Source organism: Zophobas morio, unplaced genomic scaffold (genome assembly GCF_036711695.1).
Source record: "Zophobas morio isolate AGI-343-1 ecotype UQ-CSIRO unplaced genomic scaffold, CSIRO_AGI_Zmor_V1 ptg000044l, whole genome shotgun sequence".
Lineage (NCBI taxonomy): Eukaryota > Metazoa > Arthropoda > Insecta > Coleoptera > Tenebrionidae > Zophobas > Zophobas morio.
In genome coordinates, this window is record NW_026972149.1 from 736,853 (window position 1) to 755,235 (window position 18,383).

General features: G+C 32.8%; 3 protein-coding genes across 5 annotated transcripts; 1 reads left to right on the plus strand and 2 right to left on the minus strand.

The window, feature by feature from the left end:
* Positions 1-596: 596 nt before the first annotated feature.
* On the plus strand, positions 597-2,446 carry Fic (Fic domain-containing protein). Its single transcript, XM_064073426.1, has 3 exons — positions 597-1,262; positions 1,312-1,746; positions 1,925-2,446. Exons 1-3 carry the CDS (start codon positions 747-749, stop codon positions 2,342-2,344), a joined length of 1,371 nt encoding a protein of 456 aa, XP_063929496.1. The 5' UTR covers positions 597-746; the 3' UTR covers positions 2,345-2,446.
* Positions 2,447-2,649: 203 nt separating this feature from the next.
* LOC135141867 (kinesin-like protein Klp10A) lies at positions 2,650-15,278 on the minus strand. Of its 3 annotated transcripts, none has more exons than XM_064073422.1 (11): positions 15,070-15,278; positions 10,537-10,745; positions 8,483-8,614; positions 8,378-8,420; positions 6,330-6,448; positions 6,122-6,276; positions 5,802-6,068; positions 4,288-4,847; positions 3,920-4,236; positions 3,697-3,871; positions 2,650-3,308 (listed from the first exon to the last, which is right to left on the minus strand). In XM_064073422.1, exons 1-11 carry the CDS (start codon positions 15,125-15,127, stop codon positions 3,181-3,183), a joined length of 2,163 nt encoding a protein of 720 aa, XP_063929492.1. In that variant the 5' UTR covers positions 15,128-15,278; the 3' UTR covers positions 2,650-3,180. The 3 variants fall into 3 exon arrangements, with proteins under 3 accessions (XP_063929492.1, XP_063929493.1, XP_063929494.1); XM_064073423.1 differs by lacking the exon at positions 15,070-15,278 and adding an exon at positions 12,149-12,461; XM_064073424.1 differs by lacking the exon at positions 8,483-8,614.
* A 1,628-nt stretch (positions 15,279-16,906) lies between these two features.
* On the minus strand, positions 16,907-18,383 carry LOC135141256 (3-ketodihydrosphingosine reductase-like). The gene is made up of 2 exons (XM_064072183.1): positions 17,326-18,383; positions 16,907-17,263 (listed from the first exon to the last, which is right to left on the minus strand). Exons 1-2 carry the CDS (start codon positions 18,091-18,093, stop codon positions 17,060-17,062), a joined length of 972 nt encoding a protein of 323 aa, XP_063928253.1. The 5' UTR covers positions 18,094-18,383; the 3' UTR covers positions 16,907-17,059.

Below are 18,383 nucleotides of genomic sequence, written 5' to 3' on the forward strand. Positions count from 1 at the left end.
TTTTTTTCCAAAATCTGAACGTTTCGGGTAAAAACAAAATTTGAAGGTAAGTGTATATGTATGTAAAATAGGTACACAATGTTTCAAATATTTTTCTACTATTGATAAAATAAAATAACGTTTATCTTCACGTATGTCATAGAGAACTTTTTATCACACGATACATTTTTTCAACAAACGAGTTAACAAAATATGTTAGGATTTCAACACTACAAAAATTTAAACGTTATTTGGTATAGCAGGTAGGTGATAGACCCAAAATGACAAAAACAGGCGCATCTAAAAGTGAACGGAGGTGTAGGTCCAAATTTTTGTTTAATTTTTATTTCTTGTAATTTTAAAATGTTTGTACATTTTGCTTGTAACCATAGAATTATTAATTCTATATTTGTAACATTTATATTGTATATAGGCAACCAACAATATTTGTAGAGTGAGGGCATAAGATGAAATGGTTTATTATTTTGCGAGCATTCTATGAAGAAGACGGCCTAATTTTAAAAATTTCGCTTATTTTTGGTAAAAATAATGAAAAGTCACCAAAGCAACACTATAAAATAAAAATCCCTAAATTACTTGTCAAAATTTCAGAAATGTCAAGAAATGGTCAAAAATCAAAAATGGGCGAAAATGTATAACCTCAAAAACAAATTATTTTAATTTACGTGTAATTTTTTCATCAATCATATGTTTTATAATGGAAGTTACAGCAGAAAATCAACATAAAATTTGGGAAGACACGTAATATGAAGATTTACTGTAACATTCTTTTATTTATTATTTCTATACTAATTTGTTTATTGTGCATTTTAATCATAATCATCCAACACTATTATTTACACTATAATTTTTACAAAAAAGAAACAAGTTACGCACCGATATTCGAAGATTTAATAGCCACAGATTCAAACAACAATTTCGCATTAAGTTACTCATTTAATGCCATCGAAGATCACTCCAATGAGAATTTTATCCTAAGTAATTTAAATGCCCTTCTGGAATCTCATCATTCACCAACACATGATACCACATTCTTGGACAAGAGTGCCAGTTTTAATGTAAAGTCAACAAATTCTGAAATTTTTAACATATTACAAGCGGCGATAGGATTTAAACTAGCTGGAAAAGACCACAAAGCGCTTAAACTTCTGGAACACGCAACAGCTATAGCTCCAGATAATCCGGACGTGCTGAATTGGTATGGAGAATTTCTTGAACAAATACGAGATGATGTGGTTACAGCAGATGAATTATATTTTAAAGTAAGTAACAGTTTTAGTTTTAATTTTTACATATTAATATTATTTACAGGCTCTCACACATTCGCCAACCCATGCAGCTGCTTTAGTTAACCATAAAAGAACATCTCCAGTGGTGGACCGACTGGATTTAGAATTATTTAAAAGTATAGATAAAAAGAAAGACTACTTGAAGAAGCAATTTGATACCTACAATTTTGAAACTCTGAAAAAACAAGCTTATTATTTACATATTTATCATACTGTTGGTATTGAAGGTAATACTATGACGGTAGAGCAGTTGCGAACTTTGCTAGAGACAGGACAAGTCATCCAAGGAAAAAGTATAATAGAGCATAATGAAGTTTTGGGTTTGCAGTTGGCACTAAAGTATGTGAAAAGCTTAGCCAGGAAGGAATATATTACCGTTGATGACATATTACAGATGCATAAGAGGGTAATGGGACACGTGGACCCTCTCACATCTGGTGTATTCCGTGGTACCAAAGTATGTATTTATTAATTTAAGCGAAGAAAGATAAGCGGCTTCGTGGTCTAGTGGTCAGGATACCTGCCGGCAAGCGGGGAGTGTGTGGTTCGATTCCCACCGAGGCAGCAACATTTTTCTTCGCTTTTCACCTTTTTCATTTTTCAACCGTTTGAGAAAGTCATAATTAACATTGTAGGTATTTGTTGGGCGCCACATTCCACCATCAGCTGAAAAAGTGCCGGAGTTAATGGAGAGTTACGTGAACTGGTTAAATTCCGAGGAAGCTAGGAATATGCATCCGGTGCGATACGCAGCTTTAGCCCATTACAAACTAGTCGATATCCATCCGTTTGTAGATGGAAATGGACGCACAAGTAGATTAATTATGAATTTGATTCTTCTGCGTGGTGGTTATCCTCCAATAATGATTTTAAAAGAGCAAAGAGATAAGTATTATGATGCACTTAACGTCGCAAATGTGGGCGACGTTCGACCGTTTGTTCGATTTATAGCACATTGTACATTGCAAATTTTAGATATGTATATTCAAGGCACACAAATGTTGGTGCTTGATGGTGATAGTGCCAATGTTGAGGGCACGCAGCTGAGATTATAGTGTGCCACTTTAACGACTTGGCCAAGTTAGGTTAGGTTGAATTTTAAATCAAATGTTTTAATATTGTATACAATTTATTGTGAATAAAACAAGTTGTAATAATGCGGTATTTTTGTTACAGTAAATATTCAAGCTTGTTACGATTTTTTTTTTTCAACTGTTTTAAGCAAACTGGTTGCGTTTTCACAAACTTAATTTTTTAAACAGGTTTATATAAATAAACATGACATTTGAGTGTTCTAAGACAAAGTATTTATGGTAAGGGTCAGAACCAAACTTCGATTAAAATAACAATATACAATACATTCATAAAAAGGCCTCTTTATTATGCACCTCTTTTAATTTTCAACATTACTAAGCAATAGGTATTTCACAACAGAATGAAACTAAAAGTAGCGATAGCCTGCATTTCTTGTAAGAACAAAATATATATATATATAGCACAGCCTAATAATTAAATTAATGATATTGAATAATAAAATGCGGGCTATGGACAGTAAAGTTGTTCGTTTTTTACATTCAGAGGAACGTCTTTCAATTAGTCAAATTATTAAAGCATAAGTTACGGCCACATACCACCAATTTAGAGGCCTACAAATAAATTAATTGCAAGTATAAAAAGTAATAAATAGTAGACTTAATAATTTGAGACTGTACTTATTCCTTTAAATTGTTAACAGGAATTTGTACTAAATTGAAGAGCGTTACATTATTTCAATTCAATTCATTTCCTGATAAAAAAAAAAAACCTAAAACACGTAGTTTAATACTGTAAAGACAATCAATCAATAAAAAATAAGACAAATATACAATTTAGTTAATTATTGTGAGTACTTTCATTTGGTTTTGCGACTTAATAGTTCTTCAGCAGACATCTTTGCTTTGTAATCAGCTACGACTTCCTTCGACCTTACTAAACAAGCCAACGCGTTGTCAATCAGCTCTTCCCAGTTCTTGCAATATCCTTAAAAAAAATACGTTTGTAGTAACAAGCTGGTCATACGAATACTAGTAAAATATTTATTATTTATAAATAATTTTTTCACGTTTCTAAATTCAGTAACCGTGAAAAGTTACGTGTTCAAATTAAATCAACTGACGTAATCAATCACTGATTGCGCACGCATAAAGTTAAAAAAATTTGACAATACTGTTTTCTAATTGGTTGTTGAAATGTCACTGACAAAAATAAAAAAACAATGATTTGATACCAAAAATCAATATACGATGTGTGCTCGGTGGCGTAACAGACAACGTGAACAGCTGACTGGATGTGCGCGCGCATCGTATAAACGTCAAATTTGAAAAGTGTCATTTCGAGTATATATTGTCAGTAATAATATAATACTAACCTTCTTGGTCATAAGTCACTTCATCAGTCATCCTGAATAGTGCTACTGCTTTCTCGTAAGTCGCCAATAGTTCTTCGATTGTTTGTTTATGATTATCTAACATATTTTCTTCGCCAATTTCCAGTTCAGAGATTACTTGATGAAAGTTTAACATTTCTTGGGTCATATCATTTTCCTGAAACGATCAAATTAACATACACTTTTCGAAAAATATACAACTTACATTCAAAGATCTTAGTTGCAGTAAATCGCCATCACCTTGTTGTTCATCTGATAAAGTGTTAGTCTGCAAGTCGCCGCCTCCAAGTTCTTTAACTCTGTCTGCGTATCTTAACGTGTTTAATGTATGCTCACAGGAATTCACTCCGGGCGAAACCATCGCTATCATGCACGTACGGGAGTTGGAACCCACAAAAGAATCCCGAAGAACTTGAGTCAATTTACTCACACGAAACGGTAAATGAGCACCCTTTCTTCCTAACGCTCTTATGCACTCTTTCAGGGCCAGAAGAGACTTATTTATTTCAGCACCCTCCATCCCTACGAAAAACTCTTTTAGTAAAAATTTACACAAACAATACCAATACTTACTAGTTTGCCTGTTTGCTGAAGACGTATCCGCACCCCTCTCGTTCCCGGCTAAATCAATTAGCGAGAACTTCCCGTGCACCTTCTGCATGTTATTATTCGCCCGCAAATAAATTTGAAAGACTGCATGTGACCTTGAAGAATTGGAATTTGCGAATGTTTGTCCAGACGTGCGCGCTTGATTGCCTTTCTGGATGAGCTTTAGAACTTCGTCGGTCGAACAAACGACTTTTTCGGTCAATCCGACGACCTGAACTTGCTGTTTACCGTCTTCGAGTATCCGTAATTTGGCTTTGTTATTTAACAGGTCAAACACTTTTCCAGAATAAATTTCGAAGAAACTAGACGAAACTACGAGATTCAAATGGTGATATTTTGAAGAGTTCGCCAATTTGAAGACGTCGGCCGCTGCCATGGCGTAAATTCCTTTGTGACAATCTTGGCTCTTCCCGTTAAAGTCGCCGCCCATTGTGTGAGTTTTGCCAGAACCCGTTTGTCCATATGCGAAGCAGGTGGCAAAACCGCCCTCGAAGATCGTCTTAATTAAAGGTTGCGCCGTATACCTGTAAAAACGAAAATCTTCTATGCAACAGTGTAAAAAAGACACAACATGAGATACGGTTTTTCCTTCTAGTTATGCTACTGCAATAAATTTAACTTACGCGACTCTTGTCAAATAAGGATTTTGGGTTATTTTTTTGTGATGGGAAGTCTCTTTAACTGCAGACATTAACAAAGTTACATGAAATTACCACTTATTAAAATCAACTAGTCATAATTATAGTTGCCTACGTATAAAATGTCTTATCTGACATATAACCAAAAAGTGCATTGTATATTTTTAATAACGAAGATTTTTTATGTCAGTCATAAACCTAGGAAAATGTAGACCGAGTTTTACCCTTAAATGTCACTTGCATCAAATTGTCTTCAATTCTAGTTTTATAACCAAAATTAGTAAAGCTGCTCTGCATTTAGACATCGAAAACCATCGTCTAAAATCTTGAATTTTTGTTAAGTGTAGCTTAAGTGCAACTTACCTCCGGAAATGTGGCAATACTGCAAATATTTAAAATCGAAAAGTTAGTCCACTATAAATGTTATCAAATCTTAGTGTAAAGTGAAAAGGTTCTAGTATATTCCAAAGGCACTGACGATTAATTTATTTCCAGAAAAAAAATTAGCAAAATTTATTTGACACAATGAAATATTTTCGTTAAAATACTTCGAAGTGCGACTGTGGTCAACAATGTATGACTTCCAGGCAAAATATTTTTATACAACCGATGCACTAAATTTAAAGACCAAAACGTAAACACTGCAGCTTATAGGAAAATTGTTTGTCAAAGTGGCAATTAGCTGATGTCTGTGACGTCATACAGACATAATTTGATTTTAAAACAGACCTACATGAAGTAGTATATATAAATAGACCGTCTATGTCATAAAGACTAAGTTGAATGAGAAATTGGCAAGTAGACTGTCACGTGCGACACTAAAAACAAAATTTGACTTACCTGTAGACCATTTCGTTGGAGCACGTGGCGTCGAAGGCGTAGTCAAATCTAAAGAGCTGGTTTTCTAAATATTTCGTAAGATCTACTTTGTTTTTAGGCTCGTGCACGATCAGCTGATTTTTACTTGGTATAGTTATAACGTCTACTTCTTTCTTTGTGATTTCTCGTTTATTCAAAGGCCTTTTTCGCACACAAACTGTGATTAAGTGGTCTTCAATTGCATCGTTTTCAGTCAGTGGTTTGATGTCCAAACCACGCCGATATTCCCTGCGAAAATGCAATTACAGCAAGTCACACACACAAATAAAAGTCCAAATTACATAATCATATTTAATAACTCCCAATGGGGGTTCCCGGGAGCTAATTGAAGGAACGCTTCTTTCTCGGCCTTTTCTTCTGCTTGTCTTTGTCTTCGCTCTTCTCTGTTCTTTTTTAGTTTTTCTACTTCTTTAACGACATTACTGCGACGCGTGTTCTAATTGTAGAAAACGGGTAATTTAAAAAGAAAAAAATGTATTTTTCTCTCACCTGTATATTCGCACGACTTGTGGGTATATTTGATTCGTTTGAAGTTAAGGTGTGACCATTGTTAGATGACACAAACAACTGATTAGTAGTCCGAGTCTGCTGTGGTGGTCGCAAAACTCCTAGAAAAACACATTTTATAATTCTGCATTTACCCCCAAAGAAATTACTATGTTGGGTTGTCATTTGGAATAATAGCGATAAGATACGAAACCCACAAAAGCAACAAATATCAAACACAGGAAAATATTTATTACATTCTCGATAGGGGGGAGACTAAACTTTCTCAAATTTAAATTAAATTTCGTGCAATAGTGATTTTCGTAAGTTGTAGTTTGTTCATAAAAATATTACCAACAACCTGTGGTGCAGGAATTTTTTTCTGCATTAATATAATAAACTTAATTATTTATACACATGATCCTTATTCAAGTGGATTTTTTTTAATTAGGTGAATACACAAAAATCTTATGAATCAAATATTGTTGCCTACTTAAAAAATGAAAAATGTTCATAATTAATTATAAGCTTTAACATCCAAACAAGAGCTTATTTTTGTTTATTATTTTTTTTTTTACATAAAATCCGATTAAAGTATAGTAAAAAAGACTACTACTATAAAAAATAAATTATTGCTTGCAAAATTAACTTCTATAATGAGTGTAAATATTAAGTGTCGAAAATATTTATGAAATAAATTCATAAAATAAAAACCAAAAGCATTTTGAAAAAACACAAATTGCAAAATAACAAACAATTATTTTATTTGTTTTTGTCGACGTTATTTGTCATGATATGTGACGTCATCAACTTTTTCCTAAATTTTTTAAAAACGTATACAATAATGTGTGCATGTGTCAAAAATTAAACGAACAACATACAAATGCGCAGACTCAATTTGCGTCTAACCCAGAAAAATGAAATGTTTGGATAAACGGTTTGTAATATTGATTATAAAAATTGCGACTTTTGTGAATGAAAAAACATTTCCGTGTTGATCATAAATGATGAAACCCTGTATATGTAAGGAAAAATCTTTTTTTTAAACATTCCTTTAACAATTTTTGTGCTTTGTTTACTTAAACACTAGTGTTCATATTAAGAAAACCGTTACAAAAACGGGTAAAGTTATTTATTTATTTATTATCTATGTTGATATATTATCTGCCATGCAACGTATGAATATATTGATCAATCAGAGTCTACACAAAAATATTCCTATTACCGACTTTTGTAATTCATGGGGAAATCTGTTAGTCACGTGACCTAAAACTTGCGTCGATACAAATAATTCAATTATAACATGAAAGAACTCTATTTCGTATTTTTCCTTTATTTGAAGATTACAGATTCGAAATTCTTATTTGTCCACACACTATGTAATTATCATGTTAAAAATAATACTGACTGATAATAATACCTACACATTTGTGTTATTGGATTTTTTTTCAAAGATGTCGATAAAATATTGAGCGTCCTAAACCTACTGACCGCTATCTATTTTCGTTTTAAATATTAATTATTTAAACGCGAATTCATTGTCAAAAACAAAAAACACTACAATTCCATTAATTCGAAAGAAGAAAACGCAATTAGTCATGTTCGTATGATTCGGTTACTTCATTCAGTAAACAATTAACGAATTTATTATGCAAATAAACAGAACATATAATAGGTTCTTGCGAAAATCTCAGAGTCATAATCGTTCCGTTACAGTTTTAACGGTTAATTTTGCTTGTGTGATAATCGAGTTTTTTCCTTCCTATACTGCGTAATGTCAAATGTCACAAGTTTGTTTTCGATATTATTAACGTTATCGAATGTTAAAATAAATAAAAACTAGTAGCTAAAATTAGCCAAAATTTAACTACCAAACAATACGAGTCGTTCGAAGTTATCTAAACATCTTCCCAGCTACATGTACAGGTGCATGAGCGCATTACTGAACTCCCTTACATAAACAAACACAAAGGTCAAAACAGTATGGTTAGTGTAAATGACACCACTCAGCTTATTGTAGAACTTACTTAAAATAACAATAAAACACTTACCATTGTTAGATTTGACGCTAGCTATGGACCGTCTTGTTGGATTCTGCAACACAAAACTCGAATTAACATCGTCTCAAACATTCACGAAAATATTAAGTCCAATACCGATAATGTTGCCGTTTCTGGTGAAAATTGATTACTATTAAAATCGTCGTCGCTTTCGTCCAATTTATGGCTATATCGTCCCGATTGTGCCATTGCAGCACTAGTTTCTTCATCAGAAGAACCAGAAGAATCCTTTTGCGATTAGCAGCATTAAAGGGAGAAATTTTTATTAGTTCTGCGTTACACACAAACACGCACACTTGGCAAAAACCGTTTTTAACAGCGTTAAATTGCCGCTGTTGCCGCTGAATAACTGACATATTGTAAAACGAACAATCAATAATACTTTGAAAAGTACAATTAACCCTTTCAAGTCCAGTGCCAGGCACCACACATACAAAGAGAACAAAAGTACGCTGTCACATATCGCAATTAAATTCGCAATACCCACACATACGACTTTCGCGCCACTTTTTGAATTACACGATCATAACAATTCAAAAGATGTAAATAAAACCAATATGGAAAATACAACAGTTTACATTATTGTAAAACATCATGCAAGGAGAAAGCTGTATAAATAAAATATACTGAAGCAGTCGCGAACTTCACTCGCTCAACTCAACTTTTTTTTATATAAATCAATAACATAGTGCAATTTAAAATTAATATACAATATATATATTATTAAAAATAGAGAATTTCTTTACGTGGAACAAAAACACTCGTATTTTTTCTGTACCTTCCAATAAATTGCTAAAAGTTCATTTTTATAAGTTTTTAATTTATTATTTGATATTACTGTTACAATATTTATAAAGGTCTGGACTTTTTACAGCTTTAATGATTTTTTTTTAGAATATATATTTTATATTTACATGTGTAAGGAGTTAGTTACTAAAAAAGATTATTACTATTGTGATGTAATTATTATATATATTAAAAAAAAAATCGAAAACGAATTTTTAATATTAATTTACAGCCACAGTTTACATTTTATTTTTTATAAATACGTTGGAAGAAGCCGCCACTTTCAAGAGATTCAAAATGATTATTTTTATCATTGTTATTACAACTATTATTAGAAAAATCGAGTTTTTAATGTTGTTTTAATAATTATAAAAATCTGCGACTGTCACTCATCGAGAAATGATACAACTATCAACTGGAAGCATTTATACTCATACTCACCATTAGTGTCACAAGTAGTCAGTGGTGCAAGCTTGAACATTTATTACGATATAACAAAATTTGGATACTTGTTTGATATATCAAGACGCACGTACTGTATGTTTTATTGCAAACAGAGTCGCAGAAGTCGAAAATTTTAGTGTGACACATTTATTCAAAATTATTGAACTAACATATATTTTAAAAATGCTGTTGTAATAACCTTTTTTTTTTTAATTTAACAAGTATTTTGCAGTACTTTTAACTCGAAATTCCATTTTATCCAAAAATTATTTGAAGACAACTAAAATATTTCTAACGAATTGAGTCATCTGTACATCACAGAAAAAATATTTACATTGTAAAAACGTTGAATATTTATTGCGCAAGTCTGGTTTATTACTTTATAGTAAGTGGTACAAGTCTGCTACACCTACGACAATTAAGAGTAAAGTTGTGCTACGCCTAGTCCAATAATCGTTTATAATTACGTCCGATAGAATATCGACTTGAGTTTTTTTTTTTAATTAGAGCATTACGAGAGAAACCAGAGATGAATAACGTCAGTTGGTATATAGAGGTCAATTACCTGCTTGAGACAAATTCATTGAGGAATAACAATTTCATTACCGGCAGCAGGGCGAAATTAACCAAATTGATTCACCTCCAAACACACCAATTTTATTGAGAATAAAAAGAGTTGAGTGACCTCTTTATCTGGCAAAACCGAAAAATGAAAAGTTATATAAAACGAGCCACGTGATTGATGATGTTTGCTAGCTTTGTTAAGGCGGAATAACTTTTGAATAGAAATCGATGTAAACAGAATGAAAAATGTTACATAATTTTGTAATTTAAACGATTACTCATCCTGTAAAACCTTGACCAGCCTATCGGAAGGCACAAAATCAAAAAGATAAAAAAATAAATAAATCAGTACTTACTTTTTGCAAATTGTGGCTGGGTGGTTGATTCTGTTGTGATTCTTGAATTGACGGTTCTCCAGGTTTTAGGATTATGATTTCGGGATTTAGGGATGCTATAGCTGTCATGTCAATTTCTTTTCCTTTTGTTTCTCCCTGTTCGAACCACTCCACTGTCGCACTCCGCAGGTCGAAGTTGACAGCGGCGACGATGGCAGAATGTACACGTCCTGAAAGGAAACACGAAACATACATAATAAAATATCAAAGACAAAACAAAAAATCTGGTCAATGTATATACAGCGTGATGAAAAAAATTACACATAGCTCGGTGGTACAGAACAAATCAGAATTACGAAGTTAATTGTTCAACTTTGAAGTTTGATATTGTCAAAAGTTTGGTGCAGGGGTTTTATTACCCATTTTTTACAGGTTTTCAGAGCCTTCTTAACGACGTTCCATAGAGCTTAGACGTAATTTTTTATCATCCTGTATATTTTGTGTGTGTGTGTGTGAAAACGGAAGTAGATGCATATAAAACTCAAACTGCGCCTACTTGTCTGTTTTTGATCTGTATTGGAGATTTTAAATTTTTTTTTTGTAAAAATTAAGTTTAATCACAAGTCAAGTTTATTTTTGTATGGTGCTCGGTCGCAAAATTTTGTTAACTGAACCTTCGTTGAAATGAAATAATTTATAAATAATTTGTGAGGGAAGTTCTGTGCAAACAACTGTAATTTATAATAAAATTTGGACCAAAAAATATTGACATTTTTGTTACACTGTCTCCACTATCTGCGCTGTATAAATAACGTTTATGTTTGTGTTAATGCATACGTTAACTGTAACTGTGGCAGCTATATCGATTTCTTTCGTGCTAATAGTATTTGTTTCGAAATGTATACAAATATATACCCTGAAGTTTCTTCGTCTACGTTTACTTCAAAAATTGATTCGTGCATATAAGAACAGATTTGGCATACACACAAATAGAAAAATAATTTTATTTTTGACATACACCATGAAAAATTGCTCTACTTAACCTCAATCATATGATATGATCGGATGGTAGCTGCTTGATTTTTAACAGATTTATAAAACTTCTTGTCCAAGATATCGACCGAAGATTTTATTTTGTTTTTATTTGTATTTAAATCTCTTACATGGTGTCAGATGTCTCGTAAAAATTTTCCGAACGTAACGAGTGTTGTTCCAGACCTAATAACTTTCCAGATTGACGGTACATTTAAATTAATTTTTTTTATGGAATATACACAAAATATGGAAGCTGCGAGTAACAGTTATCCCATTAGTTTTGTTCTTTGTTCGACAATTACTCATTTTCTAAAACATATATACAGGGTGTTGAAAAAGTGACGTATAAGCTCGATGGTCCGTTGTTACGAAGGCTCTGCAGAACTCAAAAAAATGGTTAAAAAATCCTTGCGCTAAACTTTTGAAAATATGTATTAAACTTCAAAGATGAATAATTAGTCATTAATATTTTCAAGTATTGAGTTCTGGTATTTTTTAATCACTTTTTTCGGGTTCCTCACAACCTTCTTAATAACGTACCATCGAACTCAAATGTCCTTTTTTCATCACCCTGTATAGGTAAATATAGGTGACTTACGTGATACTATGACTAACATAATCGATACACATGTTTTGTTAAGATTAAATACAAACAGTTACTGGAAACATGCTGATAATTAACTACTTGCGATTAGTGAAACTTCTATCTCTGATTTTCCATGACGTCGTTGACAACTGCTGCCTTTTTAGTGGTGTTAACAATGCTTAAATATAAAACAGTTTTGATATAATAATAATTAATTAGATTTCAATCAACACAAGTTTTTGAATCAAAATACATAAAATTTTATTCTAAACTCAAATATATGAAAATATTACAAATTGGGTGTATTTTTAGATGAAATAAAAACTGTGTAGGACACGTCTGTATTTCAGATTACCAGATTAAATGTATAAATTCATGTAGCAAACAATAATTATATGTTAATAGTGATAACACTGATAACAGTGATTTAGATTACAGAAGAAAAGACTGTGTGAATAATAGTATATTATTTATGTGTCTGATGCTCGTCACATGCGCAAAGTATAACGGAAAAAACAATTTTCAAGTGATTTGAAAAAAAAGAGGTAAATGTCATATTTGTTTTTAACTTTTTGATGGCACACCCAAATGCAAAAGGAAAAATACGGCTTGAAATCTCACTACTTCAATGCAATTATATTTTTTGACATCAGACATGGTCACGACACCACATATTTGACAATTGAAATTTTGTTCAATTTTGACACTTACTAAATGCTTGGAATAATACATACATATATTGTCTTCGTAAACTTTTCGTGGATTTTTTAACATAGTTAAAAATTACCATGTATATGAAAATGGTATGACTCTACTTAAAAAAAATTATAGTGTACATTGTCGCTATAGCAACGAACTGAAGTACCTAATCCAATTTGTTAAAAATGAAGCTTCTAATTTGTGTACATGTGAAAAAACTGCCATCTGCTAAAATATTTGTTATTGTTTTAAGATTTTCATGTAATTTATAAAAATATCTATGGAATTTGTGGGTAATACGCTCATTAAATTTTCAAGTAGTTTACCTGTTGCGTATAACTCTATTTATTAAAATACATTTTTCTCTTCCTTTTAAATATTTAAGAAATTACACTCATCTTTCTATAGATTTGACATAATTTTAACTTCGAAAACCTGTTTAATAACAGCATAAGCATTACGTAAACTGCGGTAATGCCCACATATATTTTTTCATGTGCAATTACGAAATTTCGAAAAAAAACTCGAGCTATTATATCAGTGTCTAAAAAATAGAACCAATTTGATCTTGAACACGTACTGATGTTTTCCATGGTCAACTACCAACATTATTTATAAATTTTAAATGACACGACTTAATATAAATAGAATTGTAGTGTTAGACAAGATTTGACAAGTTTAATCACTACGCTTTGATAAAAAATTGTCCCCGTTTTGTTATTATTTAAAAACATCACATGTAGAAATTTCAAATAGACTTTCGTCGACTAAAGCAGAAGACACAATAGTTAGAATTTAATAAAAAAAAAGTGTAAATAATGTAAAATGGCCCATTAACGTGCCCACTCGTTGTCAAATTTCTGTATAAAGACCATAGTAAATAGCAATAGCCCTGTGAGCATTTCCAGGTAGGTCGACCTTGCCTCAACTGTACAAACCATATAAGGTACCATCGTATTCACGTTTGCGTCACCCTGTCCTCGATGGTTCCGTCATGTGGTACCCAAAATATAAAATATATCGAAAATCGAACGAAAGCAGATTAAGCTAATCGCTGAAAATTGGTGCAATTATTTCCATATTCGAACACGTAAGGTCAGGGTTGACCCTACAAAACCGTATAAAAACTGAATGAATCAATGTCCATACATCAATTATTCAGGGTGCCTGTATAGAATAATTGTCGTTTAAGTCATCATCAGTTTTTTTTAATTAACCGCTGACTTACTACAGATCATAGATTGATATGTAACGTGAGTTTGACATTTAATTATAATTCCTGTTTTCGACAAGGCGGCAAACTGTGACGAGTAACGAGATAATCGATGTACAAAAAAAAAAAAAAAAATAAAGAAAGAAAAGAGATGGTGGTTTTTCAAATGGTGCTTGTCGTTATCACCTACGTAGATAAGTTTTTTTACTTGTCATCTTTAACACATTTCACGCTGGTCTTAATTAGACATTTGAATCGCCTAATTTGGAAGACAGCGGCGTTACAAAGAAGGTTTAATCGTCTCAATCGTTTCTTATCAATATTTATTTTCTCTCGACAGGTGACTCATACCAAGACGAATTTCAGCAATGGGCATTGCGGATTATTACCATTACGGGCATGGGTGTCTAGTGATGGTTCAATTAATGGTATTAGGGGCAAGTTGTCTACCTTGCTCGTAATTCGATAATGAATCACAAAACCCACATAAACACTACCACATGGGTCGTTTTCGAATCGCAATCGATAAATCCAGAACGGTTCTTGCATGTAGATTTGAACCCAATCTTGTCAGCATGAAATGTTCTATAATGTGTATTGTCTATTTTAATTGTGTGAGAAAAAAGCAGAATGTAACGAATTTACGAGAGCAAGCAGGCAAAGCTTAAAATAGACTATAAAAACTGTGACATTTCGATGACACGAACTATACTTAACCGGCTCGATCTTCGAATTGCCGAAGACGGAAAAAACGGCTAACACAAGACAAAACGCGTTATTTTCGAAAATATCGACATTTGGGAGAGGTTTGTGCCGTTATGGGAGGATTTTACGCTTTTCTGGCATGCAAATGCTGAACACTGTCAATGAAAACGCCTTTTTTACGGAAAGTACACTGGAAAAAAAGGCTGGGACTGACAGCAGGGCTTGCGGCGAAAAGGACTTCGGCTTTTATGGAACTGTCGCGATACGACCTTTCTCAAAAAATGTTTTAACAGTTTTTGTAACGAATGTGACTTACCATCGGTTCGTTTGATGTTAATACTAGTCCCAACCTGGAGGATGCCCTGCTGATCCATAACTAAAGGAATGTTGCACAAAATTTGATAATAACTAATTCACTCATACGGTACAATAAATAACATATAAATAATACGTATATACACTTCAATCAATCGTTAACTTCCCAACGGCGACTGACACATTACAACGTACGCGACTGATACAAGACAGAACGTACCCTACGCGCACAAGCCATGCCGGGTTTTCGCGCGAAATTCGAATTTCAAATTTTTAAAATCGTACTTATCAAAAATAAACATAACGTTTCGATGCTGCGTTACTCAGAACGATGTTTTAGGCACTAAATTACACATTTTGTTAATCGGTTGATGTAAATTCTTTATTGTGATCGTAAATAGAAAATGAAACTTACAAGTGTCAGAAACAGCTGCAGGATCGTCAAGGTCACAGGGAAAATCGTTCAAGTCCTTTCACCTTGCGCAAGGCTGGTTGCCAGACAACCGGGGCTTAACTCGAACTTGAGGTTTCACAAAGTACACAAGATTTTCAATTTTCATGAGCGTCGGTATAAGACGTACTCTCGATTTGCTTGAAATAAATGAATGCATTTAGGTGAACAAGCTGATATTTTGTGAAGGAGTTATGAGGAACATTCTGCAGTTTGTGAAGTACAAACTAACCCGAATTGCTCCAGAAATTCATTCAAGTGTGACAAGATTGTGCAAAATGTAAAAACTTCGAAAAGTGAGGAATCCGAGATGTTCCATTCTTCTGTCATTTGAAAAATCGGTTCATCGGATGGAATCACTGTCATCTAAAATTTTACGCAGAAATGTCAGAATAGATGAGCGACCAAACAATCTAATTTTCCGTGATCTACCTTGTTATTGCTAAATAATAAAATTACAGTTAAAAATCATTAATTTGTTGTTGTTAGCGAATAATTAATTAAATAATTATACCGAAAACAAAATAATTGATGCAAATTTAAGTGTTGTGCTGCAAGTTTAAAACAAGTGCTAATAAAAACTCACAAATAAAAAGTGGTGCACTTTTAATGCAGATGCCCAACTGCACACAGGATATACAGGTAAACATAATTGTGACTTTGTTGTTGTATAAAAACTTTTAATTTAGTAAGAATAAACTCTTTCTACATTTTCTAATATAGCTATCTTATTTTTATCAACAAACGGTTCGCTTATTCAAAGTATGTAGAATCTGGATTTTGTCCAAATGGACTTAACTACATTTTAGTATTAACAACCTTTAATTGATCTGAAAATAAAATGTATAAAAAAGAAAATGCGTTCACTGATTTATTGTTTGTTTAGATTTGTTACTTTCGGGCTACGTAATTGTCAGTTACATAAACCAACCCTTAATATTAAGTGTAGCGTAATCTACGTGCGTTGTAGATAGTATAATGTTAAACAGTGAATCAACAAGTGGGGGTTTCTCTAAAAGGTTATTCACAGTTTAACATGAGTGTAACCAATTAATCTATTTCTACACACTAAATTTTTTTGAAATGGCGTCTTCTATTTTCTTTAGTGATTTAATAAATACGCCCTTAGTTGTTTCATGACCATAATCCACACTAAGTCAATGTTAACTTTCTACTACAATTTAGAAACAAGAAACAACGTGAATAAATAAAATGGTTTTCAAGATTACCGCGTTCATGTGAATATTAATGTAGAGAATTATATAATCACAGATCTTGAGCACAGTTACAAGTAAGGTTATGGTTTAAATTGTTTGTGAAGTGCCAGAGATTCCATGCTCGCAAGCGTGGTACTCATAATTAAATGGAGGGGTGTAATGAAAGACCGTTTACATTAAATTAATTATATGAACATATGTTATTTACAGATTTCTGATATAACAGCTCTTATAAACGTAGATACATTTCTAAAAACACAACCAAACTATTAAATAAGAACATTCTATTTTGGTCAATTATTCAATTTTTTTTATCACTAAAGTCATTTATTTTTTTCCTTTTCCAAATAGCATTTGTGGACAATTTTTTCAAACGAGTTTGTGTAATAGGCAGCCATAAGTCTCAAAGGTCCCAAAATCACAGACTGTATCATCACCTCTAATAAATTTGTAAAAGGTGACATTCCAACACACAATGTGGTCAACACATAACTATCAAAGCCTACATAGCTGAAAAAGTTCCCCGCCTACAAACAAAAAAAAAAAAACAAATAATAGATAATCAAGATTCCTGGAAAACTGTATATACCAAAGCATCCTGTAAGAGTTTCTCTGCTACAGTATCAGCTTGATACAACCCTCCTGCCTGTGAAATCAGTATAGTTTCTTGTGGTTTTGTTTTATTTTCAGTTTCAAAACCAGGAGTATCTGTATCTGGAGGTAGTGATAATGTTACAAACACGTTATATGGTTTTAGTTCCATATGGATTGATTCAGCAAGACCCCTCAGAGCAAACTTGCAACTTGAGTAAATCGAATAACCATACATGCCCATTAGACTCACTTGTGATCCAGTCAGTACAATTATTCCTTCTTTACGTTGTTTAAATTTAGGTACTACGTTTTGGATTGGGTACAGACATCCCAAATAGTTAGCATTAATTAAAGTATTAATATCCTTATCGGTAAAGTCTTCAACGTTACCACAAATTGCCATACCAGCGCAGTTGATCAACATGTAAATTGGCCCCACTTTGTCTTCAATGCTGTCCAATTCGTTGCTGATAGCTTTGCGATTGGATACATCTACAGATACCGCTGATATCAATTGGTCTTTGCCAATACACGCTGCTTCGATTTCTTTTTTGGCTGCTGCCAGTCGATCGCTGTTTCTAGCTATAATAGTGACGTTGGCACCTTTTCTTGCGGCTAAAATAGCTGCATGTTTGCCTATTCCACTTGAACCTCCTGTAACCACAACGTGTTTTTTATCCAAGTTTTTCAATTTCTTGGGGGTTAGTAAAGTTTTAATTAACGCCAATATAAAAAGGGGCACGAATAGTAGCAGTATGATCATCGTACTGCTTTTATATCACTTCTGAATTTTTGTGTACATGACTTCACTAGGACGCGTGATACCGACAACGCCTTGTCGTAAATGCAAAACACATAACCTCACAAAGTTTTATACAAGGTTATCAACCTTGGTTTTATGAACATTTCAAATAACACTTTTGCGCAGGTTTTCTGCTAATCGTCTTTGGATAATCCGAAAATTGCGTTCTAACATGGTTACCATGCTGTGGTTACATACTATGACGTTTTGTGGGTTTTTGAATACTTCACAGGGTGTGGCACATTCCGAAT